General features: G+C 43.8%; 1 protein-coding gene across 4 annotated transcripts in view; it reads left to right on the top strand.

The window, feature by feature from the left end:
* tut4 (terminal uridylyl transferase 4) overlaps positions 1 to 14,922 on the top strand; it is a 19,251-nt gene extending 4,329 nt beyond the window's left edge. For 2 of the 4 annotated variants that reach the window (XM_016662182.1, XM_016662183.1), the window contains exons 3-30: positions 198 to 325; positions 792 to 908; positions 2,111 to 2,288; positions 2,378 to 2,466; positions 2,614 to 2,665; positions 3,070 to 3,139; positions 3,218 to 3,344; positions 3,804 to 3,923; positions 4,086 to 4,280; positions 5,199 to 5,373; positions 5,446 to 5,828; positions 6,540 to 6,690; positions 6,763 to 6,849; positions 7,440 to 7,543; positions 7,625 to 7,682; positions 7,760 to 7,863; positions 7,966 to 8,055; positions 8,456 to 8,569; positions 8,637 to 8,714; positions 9,641 to 9,818; positions 9,898 to 9,945; positions 10,751 to 10,833; positions 10,909 to 11,024; positions 11,987 to 12,141; positions 12,825 to 12,916; positions 13,257 to 13,773; positions 14,216 to 14,386; positions 14,464 to 14,922. In XM_016662182.1, coding sequence (XP_016517668.1) covers positions 198 to 325; positions 792 to 908; positions 2,111 to 2,288; positions 2,378 to 2,466; positions 2,614 to 2,665; positions 3,070 to 3,139; positions 3,218 to 3,344; positions 3,804 to 3,923; positions 4,086 to 4,280; positions 5,199 to 5,373; positions 5,446 to 5,828; positions 6,540 to 6,690; positions 6,763 to 6,849; positions 7,440 to 7,543; positions 7,625 to 7,682; positions 7,760 to 7,863; positions 7,966 to 8,055; positions 8,456 to 8,569; positions 8,637 to 8,714; positions 9,641 to 9,818; positions 9,898 to 9,945; positions 10,751 to 10,833; positions 10,909 to 11,024; positions 11,987 to 12,141; positions 12,825 to 12,916; positions 13,257 to 13,773; positions 14,216 to 14,386; positions 14,464 to 14,552 — 3,869 coding nt within the window. In that variant the 3' untranslated portion in view covers positions 14,553 to 14,922. The remainder of the gene's footprint in view (positions 1 to 197; positions 326 to 791; positions 909 to 2,110; positions 2,289 to 2,377; positions 2,467 to 2,613; positions 2,666 to 3,069; positions 3,140 to 3,217; positions 3,345 to 3,803; positions 3,924 to 4,085; positions 4,281 to 5,198; positions 5,374 to 5,445; positions 5,829 to 6,539; positions 6,691 to 6,762; positions 6,850 to 7,439; positions 7,544 to 7,624; positions 7,683 to 7,759; positions 7,864 to 7,965; positions 8,056 to 8,455; positions 8,570 to 8,636; positions 8,715 to 9,640; positions 9,819 to 9,897; positions 9,946 to 10,750; positions 10,834 to 10,908; positions 11,025 to 11,986; positions 12,142 to 12,824; positions 12,917 to 13,256; positions 13,774 to 14,215; positions 14,387 to 14,463) is intronic. The other 2 variants (XM_016662184.1, XM_007574793.2) reach the window with 2 other exon arrangements.
* Positions 14,923 to 15,140: the final 218 nt, after the last annotated feature.

Genomic DNA, 15,140 nt, shown 5'->3' with positions numbered 1-15,140 from the left:
GTTTATGTCTGGTGTGTGTGTGTGACGTCACACTGAGGGTTCATGTCTGATGTGTGTGTGTGTGTGTGTGACGTCACACTGAGGGTTTATGTCTGGTGTGTGTGTGTGACGTCACACTGAGGGTTCATGTCTGATGTGTGTGTGTGTGTGTGTGACGTCACACTGAGGGGTTATGTCTGGTGTGTGTGTTTCTGCAGCGGTGAAAGCTGCGTCTGCGCAGGCGGGGGACGAGGCGCGGCTGGCGGCGGAGGAGGCGGAGCAGCAGCTGGGTCTGCGGCAGGTGGAGGAGCGGCTCCACAGAGATCACATCCACCGGGTCGCCAAGGTAACGCGCTCAGATGATCCGACAGATTACTGATCCATCCTTAATCCGCAACGCAAAACTGAGAAACTAAGTGCTTGTCAGTAAAACCTGATCCGGTTACTATAGAAACGGTTCTGGTCGGTTTGAAGCCGACGTCATGGAGACGTCAGCCATGAGCTCAGACAGTTAGGAAAACGCTGCTGCTTTCGTTTCCTCCCTGTTTTCCTCCTGCGTCGTATCGATCTGGTATCGATCTTCTTACTATATTCCGATCAGTTGAACCTTTACAGAGGGTGTACTTTCTATTTTTCTTTATGAGAAACAAACTTCTGTTGCTCAAAAATGTGTTCATAAAGCTAACGCTAACTAGCCTAGAAATGTGTTTGTAGATGAGTAGCTCTTCATCAGACTGTTTTTAGACAACGTATTGATGATTTCCTTGACGCTGAAGCGGTTTTGTTGCTAACGAAGCCTCCCTGCTCCCCAGCCGAGCCCTGACTACCCAAACTACCAGTACTTATGCAAAGTTTGCTCTGTGCACATCGAGAACGTCCACGGCGCCTACAAGCACATCAAGGAGAAACGCCACAAGAAGAACATGACGGTTCGTTCCGCCGCTTTGTTCATCCCAGATGTTAATAGATTCACAACATTTAACTGTTTTTCATTTGTTTTTGGTTTTTGAGGGGAACAATGTAAACATGCAGGAACTGAAGTAAAAGTCCAAAAATGGAGAATTAGTTTCTGGAAACACAGAAACAAAGTGACACGTTCGCTGAAAACTGGTTTTATTTTACTTTTTGTTTCATTTGGTACTTGTTGTGTCATACTAAACATTAAAGTTTATTAAAACTAATGGAAACAGAAATGGAGAAAACATTTTTATTAACTGAAATAAAAATGAATGAAGCTGCATACAACTGTTTATAAAACTAAAACATACTAAAATTATTGATATCCTTCGTTTTCTTGTTAATTTAATCTAATCTTCAAACTGACGTGACATTTATGTATTGTATTTTTCTGCACACGAGCAGCTAACATCAGATTAATTTGCTCCATAAACCTCTAAATAATATTTAACTAATAATGGCCAGTAAAAACAATCAGACACATTTTAAAAACTAATTAGAACTAACTGAATTAAACACAAAGTCACAGAGAAATTAAGCTGAACTATAATGAAAAATCCAGAACCACTAGAACCCATGTGGGTCTTTAATCCGTAAAGATCGGCTGCATCACCATCAGCGCCTGGGGAAAAGTCCTGGTCCGTTTTTTTCAGCTTCCTGCTCCAGGTTTAGTAGATAAATCGCTGCTGCACTTTAAAACTTTGTGCGCCATTAAAAATGGTATTAGATTATTTTGTTTTTTTAGCTGCATCTTTTAGCTTCAATGAAGAACCAGAACCAGAACCAAACATGGAGAAGCAGCTTTCAGCTTCTATGCTCCACAGATCTGGAACAAACTACCAGAAAACTGCAAAACAGCCGAAACCCTGAGCTCCTTTAAATCCAGACTAAAACCAGCTGCTTGGATCTGGACGTAGTAAATGAAACTAACACTGTGATGTGTAAAATGTCATATTTCAGGAGTTGATTTTAGTGCTTTATGATGTGAAGAACTCTGAACTGCCTTGTTGCTGAAACGTGCGACACAAATAAAGTTTGATTTGATTTGAAGAATTGTAATTTCTGTAGTTAAGAAAGTAACTTGTAGGCTAAATAAGTGAAAACAGTTGATGATTGTTAACTTCGCCTGGCCTTCCTGTCTGGTTGGTTGGCGTTGTGGCGGCGCCCCCTGCAGGAAAAGCAGGAGGAGACGGAGCTGCGGGCGCTGCCGGCGCCCTCTGCTGGCCAGCTGCGGGCGGTGGACGCCGCCGTCATGGAGATGGCCAGGCAGCAGGGGATCTCAGAGCGGGACTTCGAGGAGCGCGCGTCCGTCGTGGCGCGGATGGAGGAGGTCATAAAGACACACCTGTCAGGTCGGGCTCCTGGTGGTGACATCATCAGCTGGTTGTGACGTCATCAGCTGACGCTGCAGCTCAGACTGAGATCTGATGTTTCTCTGCAGCCTGTTCCCTCCGGCTCTACGGCTCCTGTCTCACACGGTTCGCCTTCAAGACGAGCGACATCAACGTCGACGTCACCTACCCCTCCACCGTCAGTCTGAGGCTAATTCTGTTCATGGATTTATTTATCTTCTGTTTATGTTTTTATTTATCTTCTCTTTATGTTTTTATTTATCTTCTGTTTATGTTTTTATTTATCTTTCCACCATAAATCTCATTGTTTACCTTCTCTCTTCAGATGACACAACCTGAGGTTCTGATTCAGGTTCTGGAAATCCTCAAAAACAGACGTAAGTTTTTCTTCCTCTTCTTCATTTTATTGTTTGTTTGGTTTAAATTTAGATAAATAAAATATCAAAAAGGAACAGAGGCAGACTTTTTTTTATTTTAAGAATAAAGGCGTAATATCATCAGAACAAACTAAAGTGTAACTTCTCAAGACGCTCAGCGTTTCTGCTCCTACTGCTTCATTTCTCCTGATATTTGGACTTTATTTTTATATTTTTCCAACTTTGTCGTGTAACTTTATCCTCATATTTTGAGTTTAATCTGGTAATAATTTGAACTTTATTATTATTGAATATCATGACTTTATTCTTGTTTCTTAGTTTGTCCCAAATACTCCGTCGTCACAGTTATTAATGATTCCTGTTTGTTTTGAACATAATTCTGACGTTTTCTTGTTTCCTGTTAGCTGAATATTCAGAAGTCGAGTCGGATTTTCACGCCAAAGTTCCCGCCGTGTTCTGTCGGGATCGCAGCAGGTCAGAGAATCTGGATTTTTATGACCAGGAGCCTCCAGACCCACCGCTTCAGTTTCTCTGCTTTCTGTTTTTGTTCAGCGGCCTGATCTGTAAAGTGAGCGCAGGAAATGATGTCGCCTGCCTCACCACCAATCACCTGGCTGCTCTGGCTAAACTGGAGCCCAGACTGGTTCCACTGGTCCTGGCCTTCCGCTACTGGGCGAGGGTAAGGATGGCGCCCCCTGCTGGTGTTTCTGAGGCAGAGGAGGCCAGAGATCTTCACCTGATGTAAGGTGGAGGTCAGGTGGTGCAGCTGTTAGCCTTTAGCTGCTAGCCTTTAGCTGCTAGCCTTTAGCTAGCACTCAGAGTTGTTTCCACTGAGTGAGAAAGAAGCTGAAGATGAAAACATTTACTTCGTTTCTGTTTTGTGTTAATTTCCTCCTTCCTTCCTACTTTCTTTCCTTCAGGGAGGAAAACGAACAGATTTGATTTTTTCCTTTGGTGAAAATATTTCAACCAAAACTCTGTTTAGTTTAGTGATTTATAATTAACAGAATAAAACACTAAATCCTCTTAAGGAATAAAAGCACATTCTGTTGTGCTTTAATTCAGTAGAATCAGTTTAAAGCCAGCCGATGACGGAACAGTTAAGTGAAAATGTGTTTTTTTGTTTGTTTCTGTCCAGCTGTGTCACATCGACTGCCAGGCTGAAGGCGGCATCCCGTCGTATTCCTTCGCCCTCATGGTCATCTTCTTCCTGCAGCAGAGGAGCGATCCTGTCCTCCCCGTCTACCTGGGATCCTGGGTGGGAGAATCACAAAAATACTGGATTTTATGCAACTTTACAGACAGAAAAAGGAATAATTTTTAAAGAATAATTTTCTCTAACAGATTAATTCAGCAAACCTGCAGAGTAAATGTGGATTTTTCTGAGAAGCCTCTCTAACCTCTGATTCGTCTGTTCCAGATCGACGGCTTCGACGTGAAGCGAGTGGACGAGTATCATCTGACTGGAATAGTTCTGGACATGTTCGTGAAGTGGGAGCACCGACCTCCGACCTCCACGGAGGGACGAGGGGAGAACCGGAACGAATCCAAAGCAGAAGGAGGATCGAAACCGGAGCAGAAGAAGTCTGATGACGCTCGCCACACAGAGGGCCTGGTGAGTTTTCACTGCTGATAACATCTGTTACATCTTCAGCTGCTGTGGTTCTCTGACTCAAACCAACCTGTTCCCCTCCTGGCCTGTGGGGGCGCTGCACCAAGAACCACTGAAGGAAACAACACAAAAACCTCTGAAGACACTGAGAGCAACTTCCTTCTTCAGAAAATGTAAACAACGATGGAATAGTGTCAGATTTTAGCGATTATTTGTATTTGCCAAAAGATCACGGGTCATTTCTCCTGCTATCGCTAAGCTAGCATTCTTGTTTTGGTTGTATTTACCCAGAATGCCCTGCACTGTAGTCCACTTCCTGCTTTTGGAGCTGTCTCCAGTCCGCTTGGTGTTCACATACGCATTCAAACCGCACCAGTGTTCACTTCTGCCGAACCCAGACGGAGGTTTGCAGGCAGACCAGAGTTAGCTTCTCACGTCGATTAGCATTCACGCCTCCCGCAACGAACCGGACTCTCTAGACAAACGGACTGGAGTCTGATAAAACCGGCCTAACTAGTAACATGCTCCAAAGTCCATTTGATGCCGTTGTGGTAAGATTAAGGGTTTTAATTCATTTATTTCCCAGCCCTTCCGCAGGGCATTCTGGGTAAAATCAACCAAAACAAACATGCTAGCCTAGCGTTAGAAAAATGAGTCGAAGTCTTTTACAGAAAAGAAATCCTCCAACCAATTTCATGAAGCAGGAAGTTGCTCTCAGTGTCTTCAGAAGTTTTTGTGCCATTTCCTTCAGTGGTTCTTGGTGCAGCGCCCCCACAGGCCAGGAGGGGAACAGGTCGCTCACAGGGTTTGGTTGGTTTGAAGTGGAAAATGTAAAAGATGTTTTGGTCTCCAGTCGGACCGGATCTTCTGACTGTGAGGTGTGAGCTCTCCCTCAGTCTGACTCTGGCTGCTTCCTCTCAGAGCCGCCTGATGCTGGCTGAAGGGAAAGGCGCGTCGCTGGGCCAGCTGTGGCTGGAGCTTCTCCGTTTCTACACGCTTGAGTTTCCTCTGGAGGAGAAGATCATCAGCATCCGCCTGAAGGAGCTGCTCTCCCGGGACGCCAAGAACTGGCCCCGCCGCCGGCTCGCCATCGAAGGTGAGAACGACCCAAGTCACAGAAGCGGCCGGGAAGAACCGCAGAAACTCACGTCTTGTTTTCTGGTTCCAGATCCGTTTGCCTTGAAGAGAAACGTTGCGCGGAGCCTGAACAGCCAAATGGTGTTCGAGTACATCCAGGAGCGTTTCCGCAGCGCCTACAAATACTTCGCCTGTCCTCAGAGGAGAGGCGCCAAGAAGACGGGAGACGGACGGAGACCGGAGGGACAGGAGGACAACGAGAAACCTGAGGGAAGTCAGAGAGAGGACGACAGCGGGGACGAAGAGGACGGCTCAGACCTGGAGAAGAGCCTGGATGATTTGGTTCTGAACGATGGCAGCAAACCGTCGTCGTCGCCCAAAGGGCTGCTGGACAGCGAGGAAGAGGAGGAGGAGGAGGAGGGGCCTGCTGACCTGCACTACGTGTTCGATAAGATGATTTTCACTGGCGGGAAGGTAAATCACACATCGAAGAGCTGGACAAGATGGCTGAAAATCACCACATCAGATTTTTAAGATGATTTTCAGTCCCAGTTAGAAAACGTTCTGCTGTCAACATGACGACATTATCGCAATAATTTCTGGGACAAATTATCATCCAGCAAAGTTAATTATTACCAAACAACAATAAAGTCATAAAATTACCAGAATAAAGTCATTGAAAAAATAAAAAATAAAAATATTGATAAAAAAATAAAAAATATTGAGCATCTTGTGAAGTTATATGTCAGTATAAGTTTTACAGCTAATATTTAAATCTTTTAACACATAAGCATCAAATTATTATTATTATTATTATTATTATTATTATTATTATTGTTATTAGTAGCAGGACTTTGAAACAATCATGTAAACAACTGTTGTGAAGAATTAGCAAACTGAGCTAAACTTTTTAACTCATTCAAACTTTTTCTAATAATTTTTGACGATTTTTCTGGTAAAATGTTTTAGTTTTAAATATTATGACTATGTTCTCGTAATTAAACAAAACTTCTCGTATCTTGATACTCCGTTGTACAACTAGCAGAAGGGATGATTTAAGTAAAAGCCACTTTTTAAAAATAATTTCTGTAATTTGTAATTTCTTTTTGATAAAAGAAAGCCAAAAATACATTTAATAAAATCAGATTTTATCACGGCACCTGAATTTTGTCCGGTTTTTTGCAGCCTCCGACCGTCGTCTGCAGCATCTGCAAGCGGGACGGCCACCTGAAGGACGAATGTCCCGAAGACTTCAAGAAGATCGAGCTGAAGCCGCTGCCTCCCATGAACGAGCGCTTCAGGAACATTCTGGACGGACTCTGCAGATTCTGCTTCTGTACGTACAGCTAACGCTGATGCTAACGCTAACAGCAGCGAAGCTAACATGATCCTGGCTGAATCGTTGCAGATAAACTGTCTCCGTCGCACATCGAGCAGCAGAACCGGGAGCAGATCCTGGCTGGGCTGGAGCGGTTCATCAGGAAGGAGTACAACGGTGAGGAAACGGCCAAACCCACAGCTACTGTGGAGATTTGTCCCTAAAAAGTTAACAATAAGATCAATTAAAAAATGAAACAAAATTTAGCTAAATTAATAAAGTAAGCAAATGAAATAAAAATAAAATGCTTCCTTTTAGATCATTGACAACCACCTACACTGAAAAAACACAGAATCAAAGTGATTTTGGTCGAGTTTCTAATGTAAATATCTCAGCACATTTTAAATAACTAACATAAATGACTTTTCATTAAGATATGAAAGTTTGTTTTATTTATTCCTTAATGTTGGTGATAAAGTTCTGGTTCTACTGAAAGATTATTTTACTGACATGATTTAAGAATAAAAATTTAAATTTATTGACTCCTTCAGTACCAAACTGACAGGATTATTATTATAGGAAGCCGTTGCCTCCTAGAAATAGGAGGCAAAATGACATTTTGACATAGTAAAAATGTCATTTTTACTATTAAAACTCTGAGTTTTTCCTCAAACTTGAACTTTTTCTTCCAGTTAACTTGTTTTTTGTCGTCTTTAGACGTAAATAAAACTATTTGTCTGATGCTTTCTGACGTCTTTCTGCTGCAGATAAAGCCCAGCTCTGCTTATTCGGCTCTTCCAAGAACGGGTTTGGTTTCCGTGACAGCGACCTCGACATCTGCATGACCCTGGAGGGTCACGAGACGGCGGAGGTGGGCGGGTTCAGAGCAGACGTCTGACGAAACGAGCCGACTGCGTGCCGTAACCCGGTTTTATCTTTCATTTCTGAACAGAAGCTGAACTGTAAGGAAATCATCGAAGGCCTCGCCAAGGTGCTGAAGAAGCATGCAGGTGAGTTCAGCTGATTGGTTGGTTGGCTTTTATTACGTTTTCCACTGATGTTGCCCCATATTTCCCTTGCTGCTCAGGTCTGAGGAACATCCTGCCCATCACCACAGCCAAAGTGCCTATCGTGAAGTTTGAACACAGACAGAGCGGTTTGGAGGGAGACATCAGCCTCTACAACACGCTGGTCAGTGGCGGACGACGTTTCCCAGCGTCCTTTGCAGGAACTTCCTTCCTTCCTCTCCAAACGTCTCCGTTCTGAACTCATTTGGACAAATTGTTTGTTTAGGCTCAACACAACACCAGGATGCTGGCGACGTACGCAGCGCTGGATCCCCGGGTTCAGTTCCTGGGATACACCATCAAGGTGTTCGCAAAGGTTTGTTAAGAAACGTTTAACCGTTTAAATCAAGTCAGAAACAACGATAACAGTAAGATGACAGGGAAGAGTTTATGAACTAAATAACGCCACATTTAATGCAACTTTGCTTTAATAGTTTCATTATTTAGTGAATATTTTTGCATTATTGGTAAATAATTATACTTTTAATGTAACGTTGCATCAAAAAAAAGTGAGTAAGAAACAATTTAAATCAGTTCAGGTGTTTATTGTGCATCAGATCAGCTGATACTGGACCTCAGGCGTCTGAATCGTAGATTTCTTTAGAAGTGGATCGGTGCGTCCTTATTGCCTGCAGACAGCTGCTCTTTCCCAGACGTTCCTCCGGTTTTTCTGCTAAACTTTAGTTATTGGACTCTGACCGTCTGTGTCTCCTCAGCGCTGCGACATCGGCGACGCCTCCAGAGGAAGCCTCTCATCTTACGCCTACATCCTGATGGTGCTCTACTTCCTGCAGCAGAGGCAGCCGCCAGTCATCCCCGTCCTGCAGGAGGTAAAGCCCTCTGATCAGAGACCTTTGGTCTGAAACGTGAGCTAACCTTTGACCTTCCCTGCTCCAGATCTTCGACGGTCAGACGGTTCCCCAGCGGATGGTGGACGGCTGGAACGCTTTCTTCTGTGACGACCTGGACAAACTGGTGAGGATTCTCTGACATCCGGTCTGATGTAGGGCTGGACAATAAATCAGCAACAATATGTGTCATTCAGACACCTGATCAATATCTACAGACATCTGATAGAATATTCAGTAAGCTTCGATCCAGAACCGCACAGCATTCTGGGGGATGTAGGCAGAGGAAAGACTTTAGCTGGTCCACCTCTCACAGCGAGCCAAGCCGGGTTGGAGTCAGCTAACTCACTCACTCTTTGGTTGCTTAGCAACAACCTGCTGGGTAAAAAGTAGTTTGAAGTTCCCCTCCAGCTCTGGTTGCCTAGCAACGGCCTGCTGGGTAAAAAGCAGTTTGAAGTTCCCCTCCAACTCCGGTTGCCTAGCAACGGCCTGCTGGGTAAAAAGTAGTTTGAAGTTCCCCTCCAGCTCTGGTTGCCTAGCAACGGCCTGCTGGGTAAAAAGCAGTTTGAAGTTCCCCTCCGACTCCGGTTGCCTAGCAACGGCCTGCTGGGTAAAAAGTAGTTTGAAGTTCCCCTCCAGCTCTGGTTGCCTAGCAACGGCCTGCTGGGTAAAAAGTAGTTTGAAGTTCCCCTCCAGCTCTGGTTGCCTAGCAACAGCCTGCTGGGTAAAAAGCAGTTTGAAGTTCCCCTCCAACTCTGGTTGCCTAGCAACAGCCTGCTGGGTAAAAAGCAGTTTGAAGTTCCCCTCCAACTCCGGTTGCCTAGCAACAGCCTGCTGAGTAACTTGCGCAGCAGCAGTTTCGAGTTTCCTCACCGTCGCTTGTAACTGCTTAAAAATAAAAAACAACATAAAGTGAAAACTGGGGAAAGACATGACACCAGTTTGGCTGCATTTCAGATATTTAAAACAAATAAACTCATCAATAATTATCTATTGGCTGGTGTGAAACGTTTACCTGGTGGCAGGTTTCTCAGCCTTGTTCTTGTTGCGCAGCGTCAGCGGCTGGCCGACCGGCAGCCCAACACCGAGTCGGTGGGGGAGCTGTGGCTCGGCCTGCTGCGCTTCTACACCGAAGAGTTCGACTTCAAGGAGCACGTCATCAGCATCCGGCAGCACAAACGCCTCACCACGTTTGAAAAACAGTGGACCAGCAAATGCATCGCCATCGAAGGTGATCGGGCGGCTTTGCATTCACCTGCTGCTAAACTCCGCCAGCGGTTTGTTTACCTTCCCATGTTTTCTGTTCCCAGATCCATTTGACTTGAATCATAATCTCGGTGCTGGAGTGTCGCGTAAAAGTAAGTCTGAAAAACAAAACTCACATTTATTAAATCTGCACTTCATCGGTGCAGATTTAATAAAGTCTCAGTATATCGTCTGAGAGTTCAAATAAAACTAGATCTGAACCAGCAGATACAGTTTGATGAGTAAAAACTAAAGATTTATCTCACCGAATGAAGCAAATGTGTTAAATAAATCCAGTTCAGAGGAGCAACTTATTTTTCTTTTCACAGATTATCTCTCGTATCACGATATGGGGCAAATATTTAAAAACATACTTTTATAAGAGTTATACTTTGCAGCTTTAATGTTTCCAGTCTGTTCTCACAGATTTTTAGCAACACATTTTTCTTTTTTTGACTGAATATTTGGTTCATATCTGACTAGTTTTTATGTATTATCTGTTTATATTTTCTGTTATATCATCTTTATTACAATGGAGGCAAGAGCCAAGTTTATCACCATGTACAAGACGATGCTAGAAAAGCTTTAAAGAAAAACTTCATGATGAAAAAAGTTATTTCAGTTTGATTCAGCATAGAATTGATTCTAGTTATCAAAAAGAAAGTTAGTGTTTTATTCAACGTTTCTGCATTTTAGTTTGGTTTGGTTTGTAAAAACAGATTTTATTTGTGCAGTGGGCCGGGGACTGAGCCCTGAGGAACCCCACATCCATTTCCAAACAGTTCGATTTGCACTATTCAGATTTATCAGATGTTTTTTTATTAACATCAGTTCTGCACAGATTTATTACAGGAAATGTGAGAAGTTAGTTTAGCATCTTCAGATTTTAAGCTGGATGGATTTTTTTCCACCCCTCAGTGACGAACTTCATCATGAAGGCGTTCATCAACGGGCGGAAGCTGTTTGGAACGCCGTTCATCCCCATCCCCGGCACCGAAGTGGTACGTTCCTCCACGCTTTCCCTCTCAGGCTTCCTGATGAGCCGGGGGTTAAATCTGCGCCGCCTTCCTCTGCAGGAATACTTCTTCGACTCGAAGGTGCTGACCGACGGCGAGCTGGCGCCCAACGACCGCTGCTGCCGGATCTGCGGGAAGATCGGACATTACATGAAGGACTGCCCGAAGAGACGCAGGTCGTCCTCTGACAGTTTGTCCTTTATGCTAAAGGCAGAAGGAGGAAGAACTTCATGCTTTAGCTGGTGTCCAAAGTGTGGTCCGGGGGCCATTTGTGGCCCTTGGTCTGATTTTTCTGCGGTCCGACTGCAATTCAAGAATGACGCAAATCTGATCCGTTCAGTGTTGGTGCTTGATGCAGATGCACTGCAAAAGCACAAAGTTTTACCAAGGATTCTTGGTCAGTTTCTAGTGCAAACATCTTATTACGATGGAAGTAATACAAAATTAATTTACAAGTAACATTTTAGGAGCTTGTTTTAAGTCAATAGTTCCTTTAATATTGATTTTAAAAAGTACCAGTTCCACTGGAAAATTATTTCACTTATATCTTGGGAAAAATATTATAAGTGAAATAATCTGAAGATGGATTTGGTATTTTTTCATCAAGATTAAAACAAACTTCTGTTTCTACCTGAAAAGTTACGTGCAAGTTAATTTTGTGCGATTGATTATTAGGACCAATTCTGGGTAGAAAATAAAACAAAGAAGAAATTTCTGCCAAAAAAATCTCAGAAAATTTTCTTGGAAATTTGTTAGATTGAAAAGTTGAAACTCAGGAAAATTTACAAAAGTCAAAAATGTTAAATTTTACAATTAAAAAAACTTTTTTTTTTCTCAAATTCCTGACATTTCAAACTCAGACGTTTTCTTTGTCTGCTTGTTTTTCTTTCTCTTTTTGACTTTAATGCACCAAAATCAGCTTTTTCTAATTTATTAAACTGCTTTTAAAGCAAACACTTTGAAAGAAAGTGACCCAAACCCTGTTCTTATTCCGAGAATAAATTAGTTCAATGAACCAAAAGCAAAGTGAGAATTAAAAGTCTTTCTCGCAGTAAAACAGTCATTTGCCCCCATGATGAAAAGCTTTGGACCTTCACACGCTGCAGGTTTTTATTTGTTTTCTTGTTTTTTCCTTCAGGGTGAAGAAGAAGGAAAACGAGAAGGACGAGGACTCCAAGGAGGACGAGCGGGAGCCGAAGGACAGACGCTGCTTCCAGTGCGGGGACATGGGACACGTACGGCGGGACTGTCCCGAGAACCGCCACCTCAAACAGAGGAACGCCGCCGCCCCCAGTAAGCAGAGGGCCGTGCGTCAGTAAAAACACTCCCCAGGTCCAGCAGTTCCTTTCTGCTGCTTTGTTTAGGAGCTGTTTGTGAAAGCCAAAGGTCAAAAGGTCAACCAGGCCAATTTGGTGTCAACCAACTCACTTTAAAGATATTAATGAAAAATGGCTTCCAAATTCTTCCATCCTGGGTAAAAACAACCAAACTCACTGGTGGAAGAAGTAACTGATGGTTTTTAGCCAAAGACTAAAGCTAAAATCTGATGCCTCCATTTTAGTTTACATTTTCTGAAGAAGGAAGCTGCGCTCAGCGTCTTCAGGGGTTTTGGTGTCGTTTCCTTCAGTGGTTCTTGGTGCAGCGCCCCCACAGGCCAGGAGGGGAACAGGTTTTTGAGTGTGTTTGGTTGGTTTGACACAAGAGAACCACAGCAGCTGGAAATGTAACAAATGTTACAACTTTGGTCCAAAATCGAACTGAGTTTACCAAATTATCAGGTGGAAAAGCAATCTGTGACATAAGCAGAACATCTGGAAAAGTTCCTAACTGTTAGGTAAGGTGTGGTATCTGTGATGCTGTGGGCCTCTTTCTGTCCTCTGTGGTTTGATGAACTCTTCAGTGATTTTATCCTGCTGTGTCTGAAACCAACACTGACAGCTGTAATGGACCTGCAGGGTTTCTGCTTTTCGCTGCAGCTCCTCTGATGGTGCGCAGCAACTCCCAGTCCATCCCGATCCCTCCGGCGGCGGCCGACTCTCCAGGAAGAACCAGACAACCTTCTGAATGTGTGAGTTCAAACTGTTCGGTCCCTTTGCTTCACATCCTGAAAAATGCTTCAGCTTGAATTTGTTTTTCAAGGTTTGCAATAAAATGTAATCTAACGTTTAATTAAAAACCTAAATTTAGAAAATTAGACTGTTGATACTCAGAAAATTGTAACTTTTCTTAGCAAAATATTTGACTTTTCAAACTTAGAAATGCCTGTGTTTTTTTCCAAAATGTTTTTCTTGAGTTATATTGTCAGAAATCGGCACCGTTTTCCTTCCTGTCTCCACCGGCCCTATCGCTCCGTCACCTTGGTGTTTATGGTTGTTTTATCATTTATGTATCTCGGCCCTCTGTTTCGGTTCTTTCAGTCGGACAGTCGTCAGACTCCGCCCTACTCCCCGCAGCCCGCCGCCGTCCCCCACGGCTCCCCGCTGTCCTCCGGCTCCCCCCAGACGTCCCACAGTAAACCCGGCTGCGTCGGCCCCCCCCAGGTCCCGCTGTCCCTCTTCAGCTTCCCCTCCTCCCACCCGGGCCAGTTCCACCCCGCCGCGCTGGGCGCCCTGGGGCTGCTGCCCTCCCACCAGTCCCACATCGCCTCCTCCTCCTGGCCCATCCACGGCCCCGTCCTCGCCTCGTCCTCCGCCGGCGGCCCGTCGCCGCCCGGCCTGACCTTTGCCCTGCGCTCCGTGTCGGGGAACGGCAGCCCCACGGGAACGGGCGGCGGCGGCTCCGTGAACCTGAACGACCCGAGCATCATCTTCGCCCAGCCGGCAGCGGGGCGGCAGATGGGCATGGCGGCGGGTCGGGACGGGCAGTGGCACAACCACATGGCGCAGCCGGGGTCCCTGATGGGAAATGGCACGGTGGTGAAGTCAGGTACTTCCTGTTTGATGACTCAGCAGCAGCTTCATGCTAATCTAACATCCGTTATGCTAACGGTGCGTTCACACCAGCAAAGTTTAATCTTTGTTTTACAGCTTCTGTAACATTTTTCCCATAAGTGAAATAATTTGCCAGTGGAACTAGAACTTTTTCATCAATATTAAGGAATTATTTACTTAAAACAAGTTCCTACATCTTGCTAAAATATTTATGCAAGTTAGTTTTGTCTTATTTAAACGGTACTAAGATATTTGCACCAGAAACTAGACAAAAATACTGGGTAAGATTTTTATTTTTTGCAGTGTAGTAAGTAAAACAAGCATCAAAGAAACATAAAGTTGTTCATTCCTGAATTATCCAGATGTTCACTTCAGAAGATTACAGGAATGTCTGAGAAATAAAAAAACAACATTTGTTTTAATATTTTTTGTCACAGAACCGGGCCACCAGGTCCAGTTTGAAGGTGTGAGCCAGGGCTCTCGGCTGTGGGAGCACAACAAACCGCCCCAGTTCAGCCTGTCTCCCTCCTGGCCCTACCGGATGCCGCAGAACTTCATCCAGCAGGGCAACGGCGACTTCCAGCCCGGGAAAACCTTCATGGCTCCAGGTCGGACTGCGGGATCTGGCTCAGTGGTCTGCAGGGGAAATGAGCTGTTTTACTGATTCTGTTCTCCTGTTTTAAAGGTTCTGTGGTGCATCCCAATCCGAACTTCCCACTGGTTCCTCATGTTCGGCATCCAGTCAACATGAATTACATCCAGCAGAAGAAATGATTTAAATAGAGTTCTTGGTCAGTAATAGAGCAAAATCATGTACTCTTTGCATCAATTGATCTCATGGACAATTTTAAGAAGAAGAAGAAAATGAATTTTATCATTTTTGTACAGTTTTTATGTTTTACTTTTTGGGTCTCATTACATTGATTTGTGATACAAATGTTAAATATTTTAATGCCCCCGTTTTTGAGGGGGTCTGAAAAAAAAGTGTTTTTATTTTATGTGTAAAGGAGGACAAATTGTAAACCTTTATTTTTATTAGCTGTATTCATACTTTGCTTGCTGAAAGATGAAGGCTTTGAATAGATGTTTGTTTTTAAAACAACCTAATGTGTCAGTATGTAGTGCCAAAAGCAAGAAAAAAGGGGAAAAAAAGGAAAATACAAAGAAAAAATAAAGAAAAAAGCAAACAACTCTGGTGTTGCTCTTTATTACTTACAAGAGGACAAGAAAAGCTGAAAGAGTTTTAGAAATGCAGTGTAGTAATAATTAGAAATGGTGTTTAGTTCAGGATATGGAAAATGCTAAGTGGATGCTAACTTTTAGCAAAAAAAAACTTTTGCTAGCGTTTAGCACACATAGTTT

Source organism: Poecilia formosa, unplaced genomic scaffold (assembly GCF_000485575.1).
Source record: "Poecilia formosa unplaced genomic scaffold, Poecilia_formosa-5.1.2 Scaffold361, whole genome shotgun sequence".
In the NCBI taxonomy this organism is placed as follows: domain Eukaryota; kingdom Metazoa; phylum Chordata; class Actinopteri; order Cyprinodontiformes; family Poeciliidae; genus Poecilia; species Poecilia formosa.
Note: the sequence above shows the minus strand (reverse complement) of the source record. Positions and strands in the feature narration are given on the sequence as shown.